This window comes from Hylobates moloch, unplaced genomic scaffold (genome assembly GCF_009828535.3).
Source record: "Hylobates moloch isolate HMO894 unplaced genomic scaffold, HMol_V3 SCAFFOLD_13, whole genome shotgun sequence".
Classification (NCBI taxonomy): domain Eukaryota; kingdom Metazoa; phylum Chordata; class Mammalia; order Primates; family Hylobatidae; genus Hylobates; species Hylobates moloch.
This window is the reverse complement of record NW_026652288.1, coordinates 93607741-93634169: the sequence shown is the minus strand read 5'-3', so window position 1 is coordinate 93634169 and position 26429 is coordinate 93607741. Positions and strand designations below refer to the sequence as shown.

Below are 26429 nucleotides of genomic sequence, written 5' to 3'. Positions count from 1 at the left end.
CCCGCCTTAGCCTCTCAAAGTGCTGGGATTACAGGCGTGAACCACCGCGCTTGGTGGAACCTTCCATTCTTTTGCTCTGGTCTGCACCGCTGGCTATCTCAGCCTGTGCACAGCTGTCATCCTGGGACTTCTCTGCATCCTCAAAATTCCCTTTACCTGTCTCTGTGTTGAATCCGTTTCCTGGATACTTTACTCCTTTGTTTTATTTATTTGTTTATTGAGACAAGGCCTTGCTCTGTTGCTCAGGTTGGAGTATAGTGGGGTAATCATGGCTCACTGCAGCCTCAAACTCCTTGGCTCAAGCGATCCTATCGAAGTGCTGGGATTATAGGTGTGAACCACTGTACCCAGCCAACAATAAATTCTTGAATTAAGACCAGGCCCATGCCTGTAATCCCAGCGCCACTGCACTCCAGCCTGCGTGACAGAGCGAGACTCCTTCTCTTTTTTTTTTTTTTTTTTGAGATGGAGTTTTGCTCTCGTTGCCCAGGCTGGAGTGCAGTGACGCGATCTCGGCTCACTGCAACCTCCACCTTCTGGTGGTTTCAAGCGATTCTCCTGCCTCAGCCTCCCGAGTAGCTGGGACTATAGGCACACACCACCACGCCCAGCTAATTTTTTGTATTTTTAGTAGAGACGGGGTTTCACCATGTTGGTCAGGATGGTCTCAATCTCTTGACCTTGTGATCCGCCCGCCTCGGCCTCCCAAAGTGCTGGAATTACAGGTGTGAGCCACCACGCCCGGCCGAGACTCCTTCTCAAACAAACAAACAAACAAAAAATTAGCCATGTGTGGTGGTGAGCACCTGTAATCCCAGCTACTCAGGAGACTGAGGCATGAGAATCGCGTGAACCCAGGAGGTGGAGATTGCAGTGAGCTGAGACCACATTACTGCACTCCAGCCTGGGCAACAGAGCAAAACTCAGTCTAAAAGAAAAAAAAAAATGGAAAAATGGTAATTAAAATGTGTGTTTTTTTTTTGAGACAGAGTCTCACTCTGTCACTCAGGCTGGAGTGCAGTGGTGTGGTCTCAGCTCACTGCAATCTCCACCTCCTGGGTTCAAGTGATTCTCGTGCCTCAGCCTCCTGAGTAGCTGGGATTACAGGTGCACACCACCACACGCAGCTAATTTTTTTTTTTTTTTGAGAAGGAGTCTCACTCTGTCACCCAGGCTGGAGTGCAGTGGAGCTATCTCAGCTCACTGCAACCTCTGCCTCCTGGGCTCAGGCGATTCTCCTGCCTCAGCCTCCTGAGTAGCTGAGATTACAGGCGTGCGCCACCATGCCCAGCTAATATTTTGTATTTTTAGTAGAGACAGGGTTCCACCATGTTGGCCAGGATTGTCTCAAACAACTCCTGACCTCAAGTGATCTGCCCGCCTCAGCCTCCCAAAGTGCTGGGATTACAGGTGTGAGCCACCGCGCCCAGCCCTAATTTTGTATTTTTTTTTGTTTTTGTACAAGATTTTATTAAAGGTCTTTACAGAGCAACATCCAGACTCCAGAATACAGCTGCTAAGGAGATCCTGTTATGCTGTGGAGACTGGCTGGGGCATGGCAGACGGCTCTGGCTTCCCACCCTTCTGTTCTGAGATGGGGGTGGTGGGCAGTATCTCATCTTTGGGTTCCACGATGCTCACGTGGTCAGGCAGGGGCTTCTTAGGGCCAGTCTTACCAGTTGGGTTCCAGGGCAACATGATCTTCACCTCGATGCCCAGCACACCAACATGTGGCGCACAGCAGTGTCAACACAGTAGTTAACAGGGGATCATCAGGCCATCCACAAACTTCATGGATTTAGCCCTCTGTCCTCGGAGTTTCCCAGACACCACGACCTTGCAGCCTTTGGCCCCACTCTCCATGATGAACCGCAGCACACCATAGCAGGCCCTCTGCACAGCAAGCCCGCCTAGGAGCTTGTAACGCAGAGACTCTGCCTGGGCAATGGCACACAGACCTCTAGTGGCAACCTTTTCAGCATAAAGCTCTACACTGCCCTCTGGAAAGCCAAACCTCTTCTGAACTATAGCAGTCAGTTCCCGAATCCGCCGGCCCTTCTCACCAAGAATAGTCTGTGTTCTGGTGGCTAAGATAATGATTTCTGTCCTGGTTGGTGTAACTCGCACCTCAACTCCAGAGTAGCCATCTTCAGCCAGCTCCGAGTAAGAAACTCATTCAGTTCAGCTTTGAAGATGCCATCAACGACAAACTTCCTCTTCTTGGAAATTTGCGTGGCCATCTTGCCGCCGCGCTCCACTGAAAGGAAAGGCCTAATTTTGTATTTTTAATAGACACAGGGTTTCACCACATTGGCCAGTCTGGTATCGAACTCCTGGGCTTAAGTTATCCTCTGCCAGCCTTGGCCTCCCAAAGTGCTGGGATTACAGGTTTGAGTCACATCATGCCAAGCCAGCACATGCCTTTTTAAAATAATTCCTTTACTGGCATTTCAATAGAATTTTTGGAGGGGGCAGAAAAGCTCATGTGTTTAATTTTCTGTATTTAACTGGAAAGTTTTTGTTTTGCTTTTAATGCATCCTTCCAGCCTCTTCTATTTTTTAGGCCACTCCAGCATCAAATTTCTGTAAAGCCTTCCCTAATCACCCTAACTGGAAGTAATCTCTTTTTCTGAAAAAGCTCTGTAGACTACTTCTGATTTCTGCTATGCATTCGGTACAGATCAGGGATGCCTTGTAAGTTACTTGTGTCTCACTGCGCTAGGTCCATGCCATAATGCCAGAATCTTCATACTAGACACTAGATCCTATACCTAACAAGACAGAAACTGAGATTTACTAGAAAATTAAGCCAAACCCTGGCCAGCCTGTCTTTTCCTTTTCCAGTGATGCCTTCATACCCCCAAGCTGACTTCAGTCACCCCATCCTCAGTTTATATCTTTTTTTTTTTGAGACAGAGTTTCACTTGTCGCCCAGGCTGGAATGCAATAGCACGATCTCAGCTTACTGCAACCTCCGCCTCTTGGGTTCAAGCGATTCTCCTGCCTCAGCCTCCAGAGCAGCTGAGATTACAGGCGCCCACCACCACGCCTGGCTAATTTTTGTATTTTTAGTAGAGACAGGGTTTCGCCATGTTGGCCAGGCTTGTCTCAAACTCCTGACCTCAGCTGATCTGCCTGCCTCAGCCTCCCAAAGTGCTGGGATTACAGGCGTAAGCCACCGCGCCTAGGCCAGTTTATGTCTTTCTACCCAACTAAAATGAATAAAGGCAACCATTTGTTCTGTAACGTCTGGGACGGTAGGGATGGGGGGTAGAGCATCACTTGTTACGACAGTCACATTAGCCACAGTTTAAGTACCACTAAAGGAAATTATTATTATATTTTTTTGAGGCAGAGTCTCGCTCCATCACCAAGGCTGGAGTGCAGTGGCACAATCTTGGCTCACTGCAACCTTCACCTCCCAGGATCAAGCAATTCTCCCTGCTTCAGCCTCCTGAGTAGCTGGGATTTCAGGCGCCCGCCACAATGCCCAGCTAATTTTTGTATTTTTGTAGAGATGGGGTTTCGCCATGTTGATCTCGAACTCTCGACCTCAGGTGATCCGCCTGCCTCAGCCTCCCAAGGTGCTGGGATTACAGGCGTGAGCCGCTGCACGCGGCCAAAATTGTTGACTCACTCTATATGAAGACAAGGAACTCAAAAAGAAAAGACGGAATGGCATGTCTCTTTTGGTTGAAGTTAAAGCAATACAGCAAAGTGACAAGCTCCAGGTCAAGACTCCAATATCACACCTGGCTGTCAGTTACTAGTTAGGGAAGCTCTGTGAGCTTCAGGTACCTTATCTGAAAATGGGGATAAGACTTCATAGGGCTCATGTGAGGATTAAATGAAACAGTATGTGAAAACTACTTGCCTGTCACATAGTAAACACTCTCAAGGGAAAGCACCCTTTACAGGGCCTTCCTGTGTTCTTGGGACCTCCATTACTGGCTCTGGGTTATATTTGTCTCTGGGGCAAATTTCGCCTTCACTGAAACACAATATGCTGAAGGACAGAGTTCTGGATTCTGAGGGTCAAGTCCTTAGCTTTACCCCTCAAGAGTCATGTGACCTTGAGCTGATTTCCTTATTTCTGATGAAGAGTGGCCCAGCTTCCTCACACAACGAGTACCAGATCAACTGGAAAAGGCATGTGAGAGGAACTGGCATGTCTAATGGGCTTTACATATGGTTGGCAACATAACCCTCTGGCAGAAAAGTGTTCAAAATGGGACTCTATGGAAACGGGCTTAGGCACACCACCCCAGGATCACAAGTTGGTCCACAGAGGCTGGAAAAGAACCTCAGCCCTCCACTACCCATGAGCCATGGGAAAGGTTAATTAGCAAGGTACCACAGTACCACCTAGTGGCTGGAACACCCCTGTCCTCCCTCTCCCCCAGGTGTTAAGGAAAGGCTATCATGTGACTCTGGTCACATACTTCACTGGCTGATTAGTCAGGGATGGAGACAAACCAAATACACCACTCTCTCTTTTAATATTAACATATACAAGCAGCAGAGAGAGCCAACTGCTCTCTGCTGTTCCCTGAGGGAAAGCCGGAGCACAAAGCTGTTCCTCTGGCCTTCCTCCAACTGCAGGGCCTGCTTAGCTCCTCCCTAGGCAGAAGCTTTGCTCCAGCCCCACTTCCCACATCCCAACTCCACAGTCAGGATGGGAGGCACGTGGTTGCTAGCAGGGGAAAGAATACTGTAGTTCCAGCCTCTGCTCCTTTCAGTCTCAGCCTGGATGGTCGTCACTCATCCCTCTGCAGCTAGTTCCTCACTTGTCCCAGCCCAGGAGCCAGGAGGGCACTCAATCACACCCAAAGGAGCAGGCAGTGTGACTTCAGTCATCTTCAGATGACTCCTCTTCTGCCTCTTTTAGCCACTGGATGAACCTCTGCAGCTGTAAGGAAGCAGGGGAGAGATCGGCTGGGGGAGGTGCACATAACTCTCCTGCTCCCCTCGGCAGATAAACAGCTCTAACAACCAGAGCCCCTGAAACCAACCACCCTAGAGTCTAGGGGCCAGGACCTGGGAATGAGATAACTGTCTTGGCGAGAGGAGGGCAGCCTGACGCACCTGTTGATTCTTGCGTAACTGCCGGCCCTTGTCAGTTGTATCTCTTTGGCTGAACCAGCTCAGAATTGTTTCCTCAGCCAGGATCTCCAGCTGGTAGAAAGCCATCAGTACCTGCAAAAGGCCAATAAAGGGGACCTCAAGGGCCTTGGAGAGTCCAGCAGGATACTCTATCAGGCCCTCAGATCCCTCTATGCACTGAGTAGCCTCCTCCAAAACGGACAAGAGTGAGCTGTTCGCTCTGCTCCTGAGGCAGGTCTAACTTCTGGAACTATTGCTGGGGAGAGCTTTGCACATTTCCAGACCACCCCCCAGATGGCTGCCTTACTAGCCCGGCTCCAAGCTGTACTATCCTAGCAATAAGCATATTGGGAGTGGATGGTCCATACTGGAGTCACATTAGCTTCTATTTTATGTCTCCCAAGGGGGTCACCAACCCTCGTTTGAAAGCAAGTGCAGAAGAATGGGGCTTGAGGTTGTATTCACCTTGGCCATGGAAATACCAAGAGCTTCATGCTCTAGGAAGAAGTCCTCAATGGCTGCTAACGCTTCCAAATGGTCGGCTGCGCGCTTTATGTAGTTCCTAAAAACAGGGCTCCAGGCCTTGAGCAGCTATGGAAGAAAGAAGGGAGCTGCAATATATTCCTGAGCATTCACCTATGCCTGGACATCCAAGCAAATCCATATTGATGACATGGGTGGACAAGAGGGAGATGATACAGGTTCTGTGGAATTATGTCAGAGGGACTTGGGAGTTGTTGACAGGGTTTGGGAAAAAGAGATTCCTTAGGGAAGGTGAAAGGGGATCAGATGCTATAGGCTGCCTCAAAATACCTATTCCCACCCCAGAGGCTGATCTTGTGTTGGGTCAAATTGCTGCCACAGAATCTGAATGTCCAGGTCCATTCTGAGTATACCTTTGTGGGCCTAGGATGGTATGAATCCTGGAGTCTCAAAGGCCAGTCAGTATTGAACTCAACCTGACCCCTCTGAACCAGCCAAGGCTGCTCTAGAGCCCAACTAGCTTCCAGAGGCAAGGAGAAAGGAACCAGAAGTGACATACACCCAATATAACAAGACAGTCTACTCCTGATTTCCTTTGCCTGTACCCAATCCCTTGTACTCAGCTCCAATCTTTGCTCACAGGAAGCAGCAGGGCACAGTAGCGGCTTGAGTCAAGTGAGGAATCCATCTGTTGCAGGGGGAACTCCAGGACCACGTGGCTCAGTACCTGCATCACCTCCTTTAGACTTATGTTATAGGCATACCTGCGGGGAGACTGGGGTGACACCAGGGCCTTCACTGGCCTTTCAGCAGGCTTAGAACTATGACTTTGATAGACACGGGAGAGGAATCCGGATGGAACAATATGGAAGGGGAGGGTTTAGGAAGGAGAAAGTCTATGCTGAGGCTAGAACTTAATAATGCTCTCCTTGCTCCAAATACTACTGGTCTTTCCATTTGGGATGTCGAAGGAATAGGTTCCTATTTGGAGACAAAACACTTACGAGAAAGCCTCTACCTTTCTGGGATCACCCCAAGGAGAACAGGGAGGGGCTGCTCTTACTTGAGAGAGTTGATTTCCAGGACGAGATTGTCACAAGAAATGTTCTCCTCTTTGCCCCGCTGTAGTGTTCCTAAAACTTCATTCTGGAACACTGAAATCAAAGCAAGAATAAGTTCATGGGCCAACATCATTCCAGAATACTCTAAGTCATCTAGTCTTGACTTGATACCAAACCCTTTCTGAGGAACATAAGCCTCTGGCTAGTTGATCCAGGCAGAGAATAAACTGGTCCAGCGCATTTCTCCCCTGTCCACTCACCTTTGATGTCATCCATCTGAGGGGAGCCTCCCCGGCTGTCCGGTTCCTCAGAATCCATACTTTGCTCACTTTCACTTTCACTCTCTTCTTCCATGTTGATCTTGAGTCCTGAGAAGCCATAATGGGTGAGGAAAAAGAAAAAAAGAGTCATTGACAGAGAGCAATATACCTGCCCTGTCTGCATGAATAAAGGAGTGAATAAGTAATGTGACTCTGAAGTATTCATTATCCTTCAAAATATTCCGATTCGGTAGGAGAAGGGCAGGCGTCAGGCCTAGCTCACCCCACAGATTCTGCTGCAGTTCCTCCTCTTCCTCCATGTTCATGCCTGCAGCTTTCCAGAGGTAGCCCTTGCCAGCGGCTCCTACTTCTGCTGGATTGTAACCTGGAAAAGGCAATGATCTATAGAGAGGGCCCCGCGGAAGCATCAATCCCTCCAGGAGGAAACACTGGTTCTTCTACGAGGCAGCGAGACACACAGATGCCCCACACCTGTCGAGTCTCACACCTTTCATCTTCACTTTGTCCTTTTCTTGGTCAGCCCCAGAATCATCACTGAACTCGCCATCATCTTCATCTTCCTCTGCATCTGGAGGGTGCAAAGAGATCACCGAGCCCTCAGGCAGCGTGATATTTGGGCCCACGACCACCTGGGGGAAAAAAAAAACACAGAACCACTAGGGTGTGGAGGAAAAGTGCATCCTGATAATAAGAGCAACTTTTTTTTTTTTTAAACTAAGGCTAGATGGCAAACGAAACCACTGGATTTGTTCTCTCAACTCAGACAGGATTATGTGTGGAAATAATGCCCCTTCTGGCTCAGTGTGACTGCCACGCGATTCAGGGCCTGTGCACAGTATAGATCAGGTCTCACCTGGGAAGTGAGGACACAGCGTGGTTTCAGTGTCACTCGTTCCTTGACCTCAGCATTGTCACAAAGCAGAGACTGATGGATCTGTGCTCCAGCCTCCACTCGAACACCCTGCCACAGGTAGGTCTGGTCCAGCACCACGTTATCACCTGGCTCAGGATAGGAAGGCCTCTGGGTCACTAAGGGTTACAACTGCAGAGCAGAGCCCTTCATAGAGGACAGGGCTGACTGACCCCAGCACAGCTCCCACCTAGCTCTCATTCCCCATCCCGCAAGTCACCAGAAACACCCACTCACCCCCTAAGCCCAGGCCTGAGAAGAGAAGATACTTCACCAAGTTTACAACAATTATAGACTACACACAGGGCTTAAGAACCCGAGAACCTTCAGGATTTCTGGGGACCCTCTGAACTCAAAAACCTTATTAGAATCATATCCACGTCTATAAGCAGAACCAAATAATTCCACCTCTTCTGGTACATTTTAGAAACTAAGTCTTTTTTTTCTTTTGAGACACGGTCTCACTCTGTCACCCAGGCTGGAGTGTAGTAGTATGATCATGACTCACTGCACCCTTGACCTCTGGGCTCAGGTAATCCTCCTGCCTCAGCCTCCCGAATAGCTGAGATTACAGGCACGTGCCATCATGCCTGGCTAATTTTTCTATCATTTGTAGAGAAGGGGGGTCGCCATGTTGCCCAGGCTGGTCTTGAACTCCTGGGCTCAAGCGATTCCCCCACCATGGCTTCCCAATGTGCTGGGATTACAAGCGTGAGCCACCATGCTCAGCCCCTAGAATCTGAGCCTTACTGTTGTTCTCGGAAAGGGGCAGTACTATTAGAGGCATCACATTCCTGCAACCAAAATGAGTTACCAAGAGGCCAACCAGGCAGTTATGGTAGACTCAAAAGAACACTGGACTTACAATCAGAATACCCAGATTCAGGTCCCACCATTATTACCAATGACCTTGGGCAAGAAAATCTTGTTGAGCCTGTTTGTTTATTTGTAAATTATGAGGATTAAATGAAACAATGTATATAAAAGCCCTTTGTAAACTGTAATGCGCTAAATAGATGTTGTTACTGCATGTTAATTATCTACTTGCTCCTGAATGTGACTACAGGGTACCCTGGAATGTGAAGTCATCCAATGAGAGGCTCACAGGCCACAAATTAAGGTATCGCTGTTTTCAAATCCCTGTTTCCTCCTTTCCTGAGGTAGCCACTCCAGTTCCTTATTCTCAGCGACTGTCCCTTGTGTAGCCATCCCTTGTGTTTCTGGAGACGTGGCACCCCCAGGTTCCTGTTCCTAGGATAGTTGGCTTAATTCCCCACCTGTGCTCACCAATGTGGCAGCCGGGGCCAATGACACTGTTGGTGATAAAGCAATTGCTGCCAATGACAGTGCCAGAGCCCAGGAGCACATTTTCCTCTAGGATGCTGCCATGGCCCAGGCTGACCTCAGGCCCTCGGTAGATGTTGTGCCGGGAATGAGTGCAACTCTGGGTGGTGCTGTCAGTGAAGTTCGCCTCTGGGGTGAGAGGGTAGACCCATCGGCGGATGACGTCAGCACAGACAGCTGAGTACATGTGTAGGTTGGAGACACGGGCACCATATTCCTTAGCTGTTACGTGCATGTGGATCTGGTTCCCTAGGATCTGAATGAGAAGGAAAGGGAGGTCACCTAAGCAAGAAAGACAGGAAGAATGCCCCCAAGTACAACTTTTCTAATCCCTGTAAGTTCCCCTCTGCCTCTCACTGCCACAAAGATTCTTCTTTGTGTACTGTTCCTCCTGCCCCCTGCTTTTCCTCCCTCCTAAGCCTCAATCAAATACAAAAAAGGATCAAAAGTTATCAGCATGAGATACAATCATAGCCTTCTCCTCTCTCCTAAAGAGGCATTGGAAGACTTTTCTCACCTCCTCATTCACTAAGAGACCTCGCACAAAGTCATCTCGAGTTTGGTAGTCAAAGTTGTCTGTAAACAGTTGCGCCACCTGTGGAAGGGAAGTGGCGTGGGCTAGAATTAAGTACTATTCTTTTTTTTTTTTTTTTGAGACGAGTCTAACTCTGTTGCCCAGGCTGGAGTGCAGTTGCATGATCTCAGCTCACTGCAACCTCCACCTCCTGGGTTGAAGTGATTCTCGTGCCTCAGCCTCCGAAGTCACTGGGATTACAAGTGTCCACCATCACGCCCAGCTAATTTTTGTATTTTTTTTTTTTTTTTAGTAGAGACGGGATTTCACTGTGTTGGTCAGGCTGGTCTTGAACTCCTGACCTCATGATCCACTCACCTCGGCCTCCCAAAGTGCTGGGATTACAAGCGTGAGCTACTGCGCTTGGCCAGGATTAAGTACTATTCTCTAAGAGCACAGATAATCCCCCAGAGACCCAGCAAACCCTATGACAGCTGGACATGGACCAGAATTCCAAAGAGACTCCCAGTGAGATACTGGAGACAAGATCTTTGCTTTACAATAGATTCTAAAAAAAAAAAAAGGCTGGGTGCAGTGGCTCACGCCTGTAATTGCAGCACTTTGGGAGGCCAAGGCAGGAGGATCACCTGAGGTCAGGAGTTAGAGACCAGCCTGGCCAATATGGTGAAACCCCATCTCTACTGAAAAATACAAAAAACAGCCGGGTGTGGTGGCGCATACCTGTAGTCCCAGCTACTTGAGAGGCTGAGGCAGGAGAATCACTGGAACCCAGGTGGCGGAGGCTGCAGTGAGCTGAGATCGTGCCACTGCACTCCAGCCTGGGCGACAGAGCGAGGCTCCATCTCAAAACAACAATAACAACAACAACAACAACAAAAACCCATGGTGGCTCATGCCTGTAATCCCAGCATTTTGGAAGGCCGAGGTGGTCAGATTGCTTGAGCTCAGGTGTTCGTGACCAGGCTGGACAACATGGCAAAACCCTGTCTCTACAAAAAAATACAAAAATTAGTGGTAGTGCACGCCTGTGGTTCCATCTACTCAGGAGGCTGAGGCAGGAGGTTCACTTGAACCCGGGAGGTTGAGGCTGCAGTGAGCAGTCATGGTGCCACTGTGCTCCAGCCTGGGCCACAGAGCGAGATCCTGTCTCAAAAAATATATATAAATAAAACTGAAAATAAGGCCAGGTGTGGTGGTGCATGCCTGTAATCCCAGCACTTTGGGAGGCTGAGACGGGTAGATTACTTGAGACCAGGAGTTTGAGACCAGCCTGGCCAAAATGGTGAAACCCCATCTCTACTAAAAATACAAAAATTAGCCAGGCATGGTGGTATGTGCCTGTAATCCCAGCTACTCAGGAGGCTGAGGCAGGAGAATCACTTGAACCTAGGAGGCACAGTTTGCAGTGAGCTGGGATCACACCACTGCACTCCAGCCTGGGCAACAGAGCAAGACTCTGTCTCAAAAAATAAAAATAAAAATAATGAAAATAAACAGGGAGAAGAAATATACCCTGGCCTTCTAAGGGGGCAATAACAGACCCACAGAGTTCTATTCTTTGGGTGTGCAGCCCCAGCCCTAAAGAGCTCACCTGAGGAGAACAGATGCTGATATGACAATCCAGTAAATCATATCGAACCTCCACTCCATCACTACTGCCCTGAAACAGGCTCTGTGGGGAGAAGTTACAAGGACTTTAATTTGTTTCTCCCACTGATGCCTGTCACTTCCCCACCTCAAAGGACCCCAGATATCCACACACCAGAGGAAATGAAAAACGCCGGAGACCCTGGGTCTTCTGAAAATGGAGAACCCTGTTTGTGGTACTATCCACAGCCACTACCACATTGTCTTCGTGGCAACGAGTTGGGTGGCTGGGGGATGACTCCTTGAAGATCATCGTCATCACAGAAACATTTTTTTCTAGCTTCCGTCTCAACCTATAAAGGACAGGAGGGAGAGAACTGCAAAAAAGCAGTCTCAGGGCTCTGCTGGTCTTTAACCCTTGTTCCTGTCATTTTCCCATCCTGACCTGTGTTCCTCAAGGGCTCTGGTGATATTGATGTTTGAGATGACATCCCCATACACCAGAAGGAAGTCAGAGCGCACCAAGGCCTTGGCATCAACATCACGGAGGACATCTCCCAGTGATCGATAGAGCTCTGATGTAATTATTCGAACCACATTGAGAGATGTAGGGCGGCACCACTTGGACTTCCTAAAGGAAGGGAGGGTGAGGGGAATGAGTATATCAAGCATAAAGATCATTTGAGCCTTCCCCATTTTTCACCCCCATTCAGCATTCATAGTCTTTCTCCATGGCTTTTTTGGGTTCTTGCCAGCGTCTTCAACTTCAAAGAGAATTATGAACTATAATGAATGCTTTCAGCATCCTGTGTCACCAGTCTTGTTTTATGGGTTAGGAAACATGGTTATTTCCTCTCCATACCTTGACCCCTTGTCCCTAAACATCAATTTGAACTCAAAATCCTGCTGAAGCCTAGGGTACACAAAATAGCCCGGGAACACACTTCATGTCAGCTTTCCCCTTCTGCAATCCATATAACATTTAGGAACTGTCTGATGGAGACCATGCTAATATCCTAGTCTTTATATCCTGGACTTCCATAAGCAATGTGATTCCCTAGTTTTCAAGATTTCAACAAACATGTAAGTGCTCACTATATGCTTGGGACTGAGCTAGGCAGTGGGAATACAAAGATGACAAGGAGCTCATTTATATCCTTGAAGGTGAGAACAAACAAGATTTAGAAACTCAGTGGGAAAACAAAGATGTTATCATTGTAACTTCCATACTGAAGCCATTAAATAAAAGCAAACTCCACTGGGACCAAACTTTATAATGAGATTCAGAAAAAACCCATTTATTCTTTAATCTTTGTCACAGAAAACCCAAGACAGACAGATACAAAGTTTCAGCTGCTCACCTCCTGATAAGTGTAGAAAATACCCTTAGAACTTACAATGACATCTAAGTAGACCCATTTTTCCCCTCTCACATTTCCCCTTAGTTACATTCATCCTGAAAAAACTGGAAAAAGATGACGAAACATGGAAAGAAAAGTTGCAGGGCCTTACAGTAAATGTTCTTTGATTTGAGCAGCTTTCCAGCAACAAAAGACAAATGTTTCTTGTACACCCGTGGCAGTCAGAAATTCCAGAGTGTAGTCAATTAATGCCACATTGGCCAGGGGCAAGAGGACCTGAAGGATACAAGATGAAAAAAACTTGAGGTCTCGAATCCCTTCGGGTACCCCACTGCAACAATTTTCACTCCTCTATTAGTATTTCCAGTGTAATTTTGCTGTATCTTTCCAATTCAAAGATAAACAGGTTCCTGCCTTTCATGTTCATGCCATGCTCTAAGCCTGAGTCTGAGACCTTGCAATTTGGGGATGGTAAGTACAGAATCTGTGTGCCTTGTATCAGACACAGAGCTGTGACAGAATGGCAGTTCACTGCTGGCAAAGGATAATACTGGAAATCAATCATATTTCCATAAATTTAAGCATTGCTAAGGCCTTCTTCCCCGTAAGATTTCCTTCCTTGATCCCTAAGTGTCCGAGGTTAGCCATCTCCCATCAATTTTCAAAAATGAACAGCCATTAGGCTTTTTCGAGGGAATTAGAGAGGATTTTCCTTAAATCCAATGCAGTTCCCTCTCTCTGAACTGACTGCTGAACGACCCAGCTGAGTCCAATACCCCATTGTCTAGACAACTCGGGGGCTGATGGCAATCGATCACTAAACCCATTTTGTCCTTTCGACAGATAGCACCGGCTATCATTAGAACCTGGAAGGAAAAAAAAAGTACACTGCCCGAGATCTAGCCCGTTCTTTTTAAGGCATATTACCGCCCTTTCAGAGGCAAAAGGTCGTTTCTTTTCACCTGAGCAACCGTCATTTGCAAGGTTAAAAGCGGCGCAGCCTCTTCTAGGGGCACTGAATCCCCGCGTGAAGGCTTCTCTCAAGCGCTGTTTCTACATTTAGCTCTCTTCATTCCTTTCAAACCCGAGGTGGACAACATTACGAATACCCAAATCTGCCGGCCACTAACTTGGTCAGCAGTCATCAGGGTTTAGACAGTCCCTCTGCCTCCGGTTTTAGGATAACAGCATAAACACAGGTCCTTCAAGGGCATGCTGTAGTAGTTAGCCGAAAGGATAACTTGCTCCAGCCCTGCCACCCTTCCTGCCCTCTGGCTGCTCGCGTGCGCGGCGCTCACCCGAGGCTGGTCCTTGGAGATGGGGAAGAAGCGGCGATCGAAGCTATCGGCCACCAGAACTGCTTGTAGGGGCGGCGGCGGTTCCCCCTCCGCCCCTCTGGCTCCCCCGCCACCGCTGCCTCCCGGCCCCGCGCCGCTGCGCTTGTTGGCCCGACTAACCACCACACCAGGCGGCGCCACTACAGGGGCCGCCATCTTCTTCTCTCACGGTCACCACTTCCGCAAGGAAGCTGACACCGCACGCAGTAGGGGACAAAAAGGATCTAGCACTTGAAATGCGATGGACTAATTAACGAAGGGAAGGAGACGAGGAGGGAGCAGTGCGCATGCGTCTTCCCCGGGAGCCCACAGGGGTCTGAGGTTGACACCGGAGGCGCGAGGAGTGGGGACGGGTCGCGGCTGTCCCAGCTCCTGGAGGCGCAGGGTAGGGGTGGGGTCCCATAAATGTCAGACTCGGTCTGCAAGTATCGTCGGCCTTCATTTGTAGGTGAACAAGCCGAGATTATTGCGGCGTGATAGGACTTGTGGTCGCCACGAAGGGGCCAGCTCCATCCGGAATCTGTAATCCTCCAGCAGTTTCCCCGCCACGCGCATGTGAAATATGTAGCCCTCCGTATTCATTCTAGAAACTTCTGGGAACCCAGCGCCTTGGGGAGATAGAACCGAGCCAGATGTTCCCCCGCTGCGAGGAACTCAGAACCTGCATAAATAGAGAAGGTGGCATATAGTAGGGAGACCAGTAATTCCATTGAGCGCTGATTTTGGGCCAGGCACGATACAAGCATTATCTCTGCAAAACATCTTATTCATTCGTTCAGCAAACGTTTCTTGAACTCTCAGAAGGATGAAGGAAGTTTACCCAGCTAGTAAGTGGAAGAACTGGTATTGGAACCCGATCTGTCTGACTGCAGAGTTCCACAGTCTTGCTGCCAAATTATGTGGAGATAACAATGACTATTTTATGTCATCTATTCATTCTTCCAGCCTATCAGCCTCCTGTGTCTTAAGCAGAGTGGAGACGGGGGTGGATCCAGGCACACCAGTAAGTTGTACTGGAGTTAAGCAGTAAGCTTTCTGGGCAGAGGAAAGTGCGGGCGTAAAGGTCCAAGGCTTGAAAAGGCGCAGCAGCACCTTTTTCTCTTTGGGGAAAGAAGCGGTGGCTGCGGGGAATAAACCCACTCTGCAGAGGGGCGGGGCCGTGGGAAAGCGGTGGAACGAGGCAGGAAGGCTGGGCGTCATTTGGGAGGCAAGGAGCTTTTCTGTAAGGCATAGCGCCCTTTCTGCACGGGACCTGTCCAGGTTCCACGCCACAGGCTTCTGCAGTTCTTGCAAACTGCTCCCATCCCGCCCCGCGTTGCACGTCGGGATTTGGAGTTCGCGATGCTGAGCGTTGTTTCCACGTGGCGATTCCGATTTGACCCGTCGTGCTCCGGCGCCCGCCTAGGGGGACCGAGGAGTCTGTCATTTCTTGCCTTGTTAGGGTGCGGAACGAAAACCATTTGATTTATCCTAGAAAAGGAAAGGATGAAGACAACTAAGTGAAAGTTTTCCATTAAATGAATGCAAGTTGTAGAAAAGGAATGTTCAGCTGCCCTACAAATCCAGAGGTAGAAATCGGGGAGGGGGGAAGGAATTAAATAGGACATAAACACACACACACACTCTTGCGGGGGTGTTTGGGTATGGAAAGTAGGTCCGATTGCAGAATTTATTTTAAATGATTCCCGCAACCTTGGGAAGTTGGGAAGTGGTGAATCCGCTGCCGAAAGGCATTTGTGCTTATGGTAAATCCAGGTCTTAAAATTCTGTAGACTGGTAGCTATATGGATATGATTTTAATAGACGAGTTTCAGGAAGACTCTCTCAAACAGTTTATTTTTGTTGTTGTTTAAAAACTTACTTGAAATATATTGGAAACCACATATACATAATCTCTCACACACACTACATAAAGAAGTAAAAATTCCTTTCCCCATTTCTTTCATCCTATCCAATTTGTAGAGTCATAACCATTCTTAATAATTTGCTGGGTATTCATTTCTTCCCTAAATTTATATATCTAGAACTAGAGCTAGAGTGTATGCCTACACACACACACACACACCCATACATATATATTCAAGCATAATATATGTATATCCACATGTATTCAAACACAGAATTATGTTTAGATAATTATGGTTATATGCTGGTATGCCAGAGCCAGACTGCCTGGCTTCGGTTCCAGGCCCTAGATGGATAGCTTTGGGCTACTCAGCCTCTCTATGCCTGGACTTCTTCATCTTTGAAACGGGATAATAATAATACTTATCCCATAAAGTTCTTGTGAGAATTAAATGAAATAATATATGAAAAGCCCTTAGAACAGGCATTGACACATTGTGAAGGTAATGTATTAGCTATTTTGATGATTATGCATTTTGTCTGCAACTTGATTTTTATTTAACATTTGAGGGGATGTAGACAAACATAGCCATTTTCAATGATTCCATAATATTCCATAGCACGAGTATACCATTGTTTATCCAACCATTTCTCTCTTGAGAAACATTGCAGATTTTTTTTGCAGTTTCTACGATTACAAATAATGCTGCAATAAACATCTTTCTACATATAGTCTTTATAAATTTGCATTTATTTCTTAGAATTTATTATTGAATTAGAGTAACTTGTTCAAATTGGATGCAATTCCCATAGCAGAGGATACATTGTTGAACTCACTGGCAAGCCTGATGAGACAATGGTGGAACTCATGGAGATATTGCTTAATTGCTCTCCCTGGACAATGTGTCATTTTGCACTTACACCAGCAATGTATGAGAGCACCTGTTTCCCCATAGCCTCACCAACAGAGTATTTTGTCAATAGTTTGGACTTTCTGCCAATCCATAAAGGAAAATAAGTGTAGTTTTAATTTGCATTTATCTATTTCAGTGAGGTTGAACATTTTTTCATATATTTGGTCAACTGCCAGTTCTGGTGCTTTTTCTTTTTTTTTTTCTTTTTGAGAGAGTGTCACTCTGTCGCCCAGGCTGGAGTGTAGTAGCATGATCTTGGCTCACTGCAACCTCTGCCTCCCAGGTTCAAGTGATTTTCCTACCTAGACCCCCCTGAGTGTCTGGGATTACAGGCTGATGCCACCACACCTGGCTGATTTTTGTATTTTTAATAAAGATAGGATTTCGCCATGTTGGCCAGGCTGGTCTCAAACTCCTGACTTCAGATGATCCACCTACTTTGGCCTCTCAAAATGCTGGGATTACAGGTGTGAGCCACCGCACCCAGCCTCTTTTTCTTTTCTTTTCTTTCTTTCTTTTTGTTTGGAAACAGGGTTGTGCTCTGTTGCCCAGGCTGGAGTACAGTGGCACAATCATAGCTCACTGCAGCCTCAAACTCCTGGGCTCAAGCAGTCCTTCTTCCTCAGCCTCCAGAGTAGCTGGGACAACAGGCACCTGCCACCACACCTAAGTTTTGTAGTTTTTGTAGAAATGGGGTCTTTCTGTGTTGCCCAGGCTAGTTCTGGTTCTTTCTCTGATTTTAGATTTCAAAATGAATCTTGAATATGAAATCAGTTTAGAATATAAGCTCTGTGGGCTTTCTGTTTATTTTATTCACTACTATAGCCCAGGTATCTAGAAGAGTAACTGGCACATGGCAGATGTTCACTAAATATTTGTTGAATGAATGACTGGTTGTTGCTAGTCAGTAACTGAGTATGTGATCAACTGTAGACAAACAAAAGTAATTCCTGACTCTCCCAAGGCTGAGGCTGTTTTTAAAAGATTATGATAAAAATACATCAAAACATAAAAGTTATCATCTTAACAATTTTTTAACCTTGGCATGGAAAATTGATCGAAGTTAGCCATTTTTAAGTAGTGTTACTTATGTTCACGTTGTTGTGCTACCATCACCACCATCCACCCACAGAACTCTTTTCATTTTGTAAAACTGATACTCTGGACCCATTAAACACAATCCTCATTTCCCACTCAGCCCAGCTCCTGGCAACTACCACGCCACTTTCTGTCTCTATGAATTTGACTGCTCTAGGTCCCTCATATAAGAGGAATCACATAGTATTTATTTTTTTGTATCTGCCTTATTTCACTTAGCATAATGTCCTCAAGGTTCATCCATATTGTTGCATGTTTCAGAACTTCCTTCCTTTTAAAGGCTAAATGATAATCCATTGGCTGTAGATACCACATTTTATTTATCCATTTATCTGTCAATGGACACTTCAGTTGCTTCCACCTTTTGCTATTGTGGATAATGCCACTACGAATGTGATCGTACAAATATCTGTTCCAGTCCCTGTTTTCACTGAAATAAATGGAACTACTGTATCATATGGTAATTCTACATTTAATTTTTTGAGGAATTGCCATACTTTTTTTCATTTTCCTTTTCTTTTTTTTTGTTTGTTTTTGAGATGGAATCTCACTCTGTCACGCAGGCTGGAGTGCAGTGGCATGATCTCAGCTCACTACAACCTCTGCCTCCCGGGTTCAAGCAATTCTCCTGCCTCAGCTTCCCTAGAAGCTAGGATTACAGGTGCACACCACTGTGCCTGGCTAATTTTTGTATTTTTAGTAGAGACGGGAGTTTCACTGTTTTGGCCACGGTGGTCTCAAACTCCTAACCTCAGGTGATCCACCTACTTTGGCTTCCCAAAGTGCTGGGATTACAGGCATGAGCCATTTTTTGAGACAGGGTCTTGCTGTGTCGCCTAGGCTGGAGTGCAGTGGCGCAATCATGGCTCACTGTAGCCTCAAACTCGTGGGCTCAAGCGATCCTCCTGCCTCAGCCTCCCATAGTGCTGGGATTACAGGCATGAGTCACCACACTCAGCTGCCATATATATATTTTTTACAGCAGACGCACCATTTTACATTCCCACCTGCAGTGAACAAGGGTTTCAATTTCTTCACATCCTTAGTAACACTTCTATTTTTGTTTTTCTTTTTTTTGAGACGGAGTCTTGTTCTGTTGCCCAGGCTGGAGTGCAATGGTGTGATCTTGGCTCACTGCAACCTCCGCCTCCCAGGTTCAAGCAATACTCCTGCCTCAGCCTCCTGAGTAGCTGAGATTACAGGCACGTGCCACCATGCCCAGCCAATTTTTCTATTTTTAGTAGAGGCAAGGTTTCACCATGTTGGCCAGGCTGGTCTCAAACTCCTAATCTCAAGTGATCCGCCCGCCTCAGCCTCCCAAAGTGCTGAGATTACAGGCGTGAGCCACTGCACCTGGCCTGTTTTCTTCTAACTTTAGGTGGCACTTTTCCCCTTCCAAAATTCTACTTATAAATATATTAAAATAATGGTAGGATATGTCCCCTTCAGGGCACCCTTGATACGTATACAAGAGCTGGCCTTTTCTAGGCACTGCTAAAGAGCCAGGGCTGTGGTGACAGGAAGCATTAAACTGGTGGAGCACCTTGAGGGTAAGTCTTGGGGCCTTTTGTGCTTCTCAGCTGGGCTCACTTGTTGCTTAGTGGACCAAGCTTGTTCACTTCTGTGAGTATCGTTTATTTTTCTAGTTACTTTGGGTCTGCAGTAGTAGTTAAGAGTTCTAAATATACTACGGGATAACTGAGGTCCGTGTCCTAGGTTGCTAGAAAATGACAGAAGAAATACAGTTCTGGACTAGACGCATGGCTCATGCTTGTAATCCCAGCACTTTGGGAGGCCGAGGCAGGTGGATTACCTGAGGTCAGTAGTTCGAGACCAGCCGGGCCAACGTGGCAAAACCCCATCCCTGCAAAAAAAAAAAAAAAAAAAAAAAAAAACCCAAAAAACAACAACAACAACAACAACAAAAAATTAGCTGGGCATGGTGGTGTGCACCTGTAATTCCAGCTACTTGGAAGGCTGAGGCAGGAGAATCTCTTGAACCTGGGAGGCAGAGGTTGCAGTGAGCTGATATCACGCCACTATACTCCAGCCTGGGTGACAGAGCGAGACTCTGTCTCAAACAAAAACAAAAACAAAAACAAACCAAAAAAACTGAGTTCTTCCCTGTTTTTGTTAGCATGTCCAGAGATATACCTAGTCTCCAGGATATAACAATTCTTTTTGTCTTCTAGGCTGAGGTTTGCGGGAAAAAAAATGTCTTTTAAGTTTTATCCATAGTTGAGTTGAAAAAGGTTGGGATTTTTCAAAAGAGACTTTACTCAAAATCCTAAGGGAAGAGAAGGGAGAAAAAATGAAAATAAAATCATTAGCAATAAATACACTACTTTGGCTGGGCCCTGCCTCATGAGAGGCCAGAGTGGCTTGTAGAGTTTGGCAACACCGCCCCCTAGAGGTAATTGCTGTCTGCGCTCCAACCTCCCCAACAATTGTTAGACTCTTGAGATCCCTGTTGATACAGAGCATTCCAGGATTGTGAAGTGGGAGCCAGCCACATCCATGATGTTCATGGAGACTAGAAGAGCCCTGTGGAAACAAATTTTACCTGGTTACACTGAGATCCAGACATGCACAGACCAGCCCTCTTGAAGAGAGCTTGAGCTTCCTGAATGGGGCTGGAATGGAGAGAGACAATGAAGTTCCTGAGACAGTATTGCCAGGAGAAAAAGGTGTGGCCGAATGGATCAGCCGAAACATCAGGGGCTTGAATCCAGAGGGAGGATGGGGTCTCGCTATGTTGCTCAGGCTGGTCTCAAACTCCTGGCCTTAAGCAATCCTCCTGCCTCAGCCTCCAAAAGTGCTGGGATTGCAGGTGTGAGCATCTGCACCTAGCCAACAATCATTTATTGTATATTTCACAGTAGCTAGAAGAGAAGGGTTGTAATGTTCCCAACACAAAGAAAGATACGGCCAGCTGCAGTGGCTCATGCCTGTAATCCCAACACTTTGGGAGGCCGAGGCAGGTGGATCACCTGAAGTCAGGAGTTCGAGACCAGCCTGGCCAACATGGTGAAACCCCATCTCTACTAAAAATAGCAATTTTCTGAAAGTCCTGCCTCCTGGGCTGAAGGAAGCTGCTCAGTTCCTGGCCCTCTCGAATGAATGGTCACCATGATAAGGGTCACCCAGTGCCAAGAGTTCCACTGTGGAAACTCCTTTCTAAACAGTTGACCAAGAGAAATAGCCAGTTTCCCCAATGCCTGGGCAGGAAGGAGTCCCTTAGTTTGGTGGGTTGCAGGTTAGCAACACTGTGGCACTTATTGTTGGCAAAACACCAAAGACAACAACAACAGAAAATCAGAAACAGCCAGAGAGAAAATATATACAGTATTACCTAAAAGGGAACAAAAATAAGATTGACTTCACTACAGCAAAAATGGAAGCCAGGAGAAAATGGCGTAACATCCTCAAGGCGTTGAGATCAAATAACGTCAACGCAGAATTGTCTTCCCAGAAAAATTATCTTTCTTTTTTTAAATTTATTTTTAGACTGGGCACGGTGGCTCATGCCTGTAATCCCAGCACTTTGGGAGGCTGAGGCAGGTGGATCACCTGAGGTCAGGAGTTCGAGACCAGCCTGGGCAACATGGCGAAACCCTGTCTCTACTAAAAATACAAAAATTAAATGGGTACGGTGGCATGCGCCTGTAATCCCTGCTACTTGGGAGGCTGAGGCAGGGGAATCACTTGAACCTGCAAGGCGGAGTTTGCAGTGACCCGAAATGGCACCACTGCATTCCAGCCTGGGCAACAAAGCAAGACTCCATCTCAAAAAAAAATTTTATTTAAAAAAATATTTCTTTCTTTTTTAATAGAGGCAGAGTCTGTCTCCCTATGTTGCCCAGGCTGGTGTTGAGCTCCTGGGTCAAGTGATCCTCCCACCTCGGCTTCCCAAAGTGCTGGGATTACAGGCATAAGCCATCATGACCAGCTGAAAAATTATATTTCAAGAACAAGGGTAAAATAAATTTTCAGATAAACAAAAATAGACAACTGATCATCGAAAGACCTTTACTGAGATCCAGACATGCACAGAACAACCCTCTTGAAGACAGCTTGAGCTTCCTGAATGGGCCTCCCAAAGTGCTGGGATTACAGGCATGAGCCACTGCAGCCGACCCTATCTTTCTTTGTGTTGGGAATATTACAACCCTTCTCTTCTAGCTACTGTGAAATATACAATAAATGATCGTTGGCTAGGTGCAGATGCTCACACCTGCAATCTCAGCACTTTTGGAGGCTGAGGCAGGAGGATTGCTTAAGGCCAGCAATCCTGGCCTTAAGATGATTAAGGAGAAGCTGATTAAGTGGAACAAAAATATAGTTAGATAGAAAGAATATGTTCTTGTATTTAATAGTACAGTAGGGAAATTATAGTTAATAATTTTACTATTTATTTATTTATATTTATTTTTTAGGCACAGAGTCTGGCTCCTTTACCCAGGCTGGAGTGCAGTGGCATGATCATGGCTCACTGCAGCCTTGAATTTCTGGGCTTAAGCAATCTTTCCGCCTCAGCCTCCTGAGTAGCTAGGATTACAAGCATGTGCCACCATGCCCAGCCAATTTTTAAAATTTTTTTGTAGAGATGGGGTCTCATCATGTTGCTCAGGCTGGTCTCAAACTCCTGGCCTTAAGCAATCCTCTGCCTCAGCCTCCAAAAGTGCTGGGATTGCAGGTGTGAGCATCTGCACCTAGCCAACAATCATTTATTGTATATTTCACAGTAGCTAGAAGAGAAGGGTTGTAATATTCCCAACACAAAGAAAGATAGGGCCGGCCACAGTGGCTCATGCCTGTAATCCCAGCATTTTGGGAGGCAGTGGCAGGTGGATCACCTAAAAATACAAAAAATTAGCCGGGTGCAGTGGCACATGCCGGTAATCCCAGCTACTGGGGAGGCTGAGGCAGGAGAATTACTTGAACCTGGGAGGCGGAGGTTGCAGAGAGCCAAGATCGTGCCATTGCACTCCAGCCTGGAAGCCTGGATGATAGAGCGAGACTCCGTCTCAAAAAAATATGTAAATAAATAAATAATAAATAAGTGAATAAAAATTATATAAAATTAAAAATTCAGTAATACAGTCACATTTGCCACATTTCAAGTGCCTAATAACCATGTGTGGCTAGTGGCTACTATATTGGACAATGCAGATGTAGAATATTTCCACTATTGCAGAAAGTTCTATTAACAGCACTGTTCAAAGATGTACCTCAAGCCGAAGGAGAAAAATTCCAGAACAAAGGTCTGAGATACAAGGTGAAAGTTCTAGTAAATAAAATGCTAAGCATGTGAGTAAATATAAACAAACATTGATGATGTAAAATAATATTAATGTCTAAGTTGGGTGGCTAAAAAAAGAAAATGCTAAACTACTTATACATGTTAAGTCAGACAGGAAGTGATTAGAGTTAAAAACATTCTAAGATCTTTTTTATTGTTCACATAAAGTCTGGACCAAGAAATAAAATTCAGCAATATATTGTTTACAAGAATACTCTTAAAACATAAGGACTCAGGCTGGGCTCGGTGGCTCACCACCTGTAATCCCAGCACTTTGGGAGGCCGAGGCGGGTGGATTGCTTGAGGTCAGGAGTTTGAGACCAGCCTGGCCAACATGGTGAATCCTCTACTAAAAATACAAAAATTAGCTGGGCGTGGTGGCACGTGCCTGTAATACCAGCTACTTGGGAGGCTGAGGCAGGAGAATCACTTGAACCCGGGAGGTGAAGTTTGCAGTGAGCCGAGACTGTGCCTCTATACTCCAGCCCGGGCGATAGAGTGAGAATCCATCTCAAAAAAAAAAAAAAAAGGAAAGAACGAAAAAATAAGTAATCGACGAATCCACTATTATAGTAAAACGTTTTAACTATATCTCAGTATTTGGTAGATCAAACAGATAAATGAATAAGGAAACAGAAGACTAGAATATCATAATTAAACGTCTTGATCTAATGAATTTATGTGGAACTCTGCATTCGTTAATTGGATAATATGCAGTCTTTTCAAATGTTTGGGGATTGTTTGTGAACATTATACATAATGCAGCTTGGCTAAGGGACCACATGGGCTCTGCAGTACAGCAGCACCAGGATGCTAAAGCATGCAGGCCTCTTGAATTTTTATATGAATTTTAGAATCAGCTTGTCAATTTCTGCAAAAAAAAAAAAAAAAAAAAAAAAAAGGCAACCAAAATTTTGATACAGATTGCATTGAATGTGTAGATCAATTTGGGGAGTAACGGCATCTTCACGGGATTTAAGCTTTCCAAATCTTAAACATAGTATATTTTATCTTTCCATTTATTTAGATCTTCTTTAATTTTTTTCAATAATGTTTTTTAGTTTTCAGTATACAAGTGTTGCACTTCTTTTGTGAAGTTTATCCCTAAATGCCTTATTTTTTTAAAAATGATTCTTAATTTTATTTTCAAATTATTTATTGCTAGTATATATATAAATACAATGCTTTTGGTTTGTTGATCTTGTGTCCTGTAACCTTGCTGAACTCATTTATTAGTTCTAGTAGATTGTTAGTGAATTCCTTGGGATTTTCTATTTACAAGATCATATCATCTGCAAACAGAGATTGCTTTACTTCTTCCTTTCAATCTGGATTCCTTTTTATTTATTTTTCTTTTTTTTTTTTAGACTGTTGCTCTGTCGCCCAGGCTGGAGTGCAGTGGTGAGATCTTGGCTCACCGCAACCTCCACTTTCCGTGTTAAAGTGATTCTCCTGCCTCAGCCTCCTGAATAGCTGAGATTACAGGTGCCCACCACCATGCTTGGCTAATTTTTGTATTTTTAGTAGAGAGGGGGTTCCACCATGTTGGGCAGGCTGTTCTCCACTTCCTGACTTCAAGTGATCCACCCACCTTGGCCTCCCAAAGTGCTGGGAGACATGAGCCACTGCACCCGGCCTGCCCTGAATAATGTTAAGTACAATGTCGTGTAGAGGTGGAGAGAATAAATATTCTTGTCTTGTTCCCACTTTTAGGGGGGAAAGATTCAATTTTTTGCCATTTGGTGTGATGTTAGCTGTAGATTTTTCATAGATGCCCTTTAACAGATTGAGGAAGTTATTTTTATTTTTAGTTTGTTGAGTGTTATTTTTTAATCACAAAAGGTTTTAGATTTTGTCAAATGCTTTTTCTGCAGCTATTAAAATGATCGTGTGGGTTTTGTTCTCTTAATATAGTGTATTACATTAATTGATTTTCTGATATTATACCAATCTTGTATTCTTGGGGTGAGTTCCACTTGTTCATTGCATATAATCCTTTTTATATGTTGCTGGATTCAGTTTGCTAGTATTTTTTTTGTTTTTTTTGAGACAGTCTCACTCTGTTGTCCAGGCTGGAGTGCAGTGGTGCAATCTCGGCTCACTGTAACGTCTGTCTCCTGGGTTCAAGTGTTTCTCCCACCTCAGCCTCCCAAGTAGCTGGGATTACAGGTGCACACCACCATGCCTGGCTAATTTTTTTTTTGTATTAATAGAAATGGGGTTTGCCATGTTGGCCAGGCTGGTCTCGAACTCCTGACCTCAGGTGATCCACTGGCCTTGGTCTCCCAGCGTGCTGGGATTATAGGCTTGAGCCACCGTGCCCGGTCTGTTTGCTAGTATTTTGTTGAGGATTTTTACGTCTATATTCATATAAGATATTGGTCTGTAGTTTCTTTGTTTTGAAATATAACATCTTTGTCTGGTTTCAGTATCTGGATAATAATACTGGCCTCATAGAATGAGTTGCAAAATGTTTCCTCTTCTTTTAATTTCTGAAAGAGACTGTGTAGAATTGGTATTAATTCCTCTTGAAGTATTTGGTAAAATTTACCAGTGAAGCTGTCAATGCCTATAGGAAGCTATTTCAAATTATTAGAATCAACTTAAGTTTATTTAACATTTTATCATGATTAGTGTGAAGTTATGCATCTTAATTTTTTTAATTGAGAGATTCCTTCTCTCTCTCTCTATAAACTTGTAATTTATGAAAAATGAAAAACCCATGTTTTGAAAAAGGTAACACTTAATGGCTCATATTAAAACTGTGATTATTCAGCAAGATAATAGGCAGTTTGAGAGTGAAAGGAATTTCTATATACTTTTAGATCTGTCTTAAGCATACCAAGCATAATTTGACCTAGTTGGTCAAATTATGGGTTTTCCCCATAATCTGGAAGACAACTTTGTCTACCATTTGGTCAAGAAACTAGAGTCAGGAAGAATGATGATATGATGCAGGGGAAAACCTCACCCCTGACATTGTAGGGGGTTTGGGGAAAAAAAAGGAGTGAAAAGAGGTTAAGAGAGTGGAAAGAAGAATGATGGTCAGGTCTGTGCCTTTGTTTCCTCTCTCTGGGTTCCAATTGAATGATGTGGACCAGTATTGAGGAAAAAGCTCGTCTCTCTTCGAGGCTGGTATAAAGATCAGAGCTTTACAGTCCTCTGAAGGAGCCCAGCAGATAGACTTCAAAAAGAAGCCTGTGAACTTGGGGAAAAGCTGCCTCTGTTTGCTGCTGTGGTCTTTGGACAGCCTGACTGGTTCATGTTG

General features: G+C 45.5%; 1 protein-coding gene and 2 pseudogenes across 1 annotated transcript; 1 reads left to right on the top strand and 2 right to left on the bottom strand.

Moving 5' to 3' along the window:
* Window positions 1-1530: 1530 nt before the first annotated feature.
* LOC116479894 (small ribosomal subunit protein uS3-like) lies at window positions 1531-2920 on the bottom strand (annotated as a pseudogene).
* Window positions 2921-4480: 1560 nt separating this feature from the next.
* Window positions 4481-14202, bottom strand: EIF2B5 (eukaryotic translation initiation factor 2B subunit epsilon). Its single transcript, XM_032171744.2, has 16 exons — window positions 13964-14202; window positions 12817-12941; window positions 11750-11935; window positions 11480-11657; window positions 11309-11389; window positions 9700-9777; window positions 9126-9438; window positions 7782-7927; window positions 7416-7557; window positions 7191-7292; window positions 6908-7015; window positions 6650-6740; window positions 6227-6350; window positions 5569-5694; window positions 5086-5196; window positions 4481-4909 (listed from the first exon to the last, which is right to left on the bottom strand). The coding sequence occupies exons 1-16, from the start codon at window positions 14156-14158 to the stop codon at window positions 4850-4852; spliced, it is 2166 nt and encodes a 721-aa protein (XP_032027635.1). The 5' UTR covers window positions 14159-14202; the 3' UTR covers window positions 4481-4849.
* A 59-nt stretch (window positions 14203-14261) lies between these two features.
* The window catches only part of LOC116479888 (putative elongation factor 1-alpha-like 3), a 77430-nt pseudogene continuing 65262 nt past the window's right edge, over window positions 14262-26429 (top strand).

Coding starts and splice junctions, on each gene's coding strand:
- EIF2B5 (XM_032171744.2), bottom strand. CDS start 14,158: ATGGCGGCCCCTGTAGTGGCGCCGCCTGGTGTGGTGGTTAGTCGGGCC. Junction 12,942..13,963: donor TCTCCAAGGACCAGCCTCGG/GTGAGCGCCGCG, acceptor TGTATCCTTCAG/GTCCTCTTGCCCCTGGCCAA. Junction 9,439..9,699: donor GTCTCTTAGTGAATGAGGAG/GTGAGAAAAGTC, acceptor CTTCTCATTCAG/ATCCTAGGGAACCAGATCCA.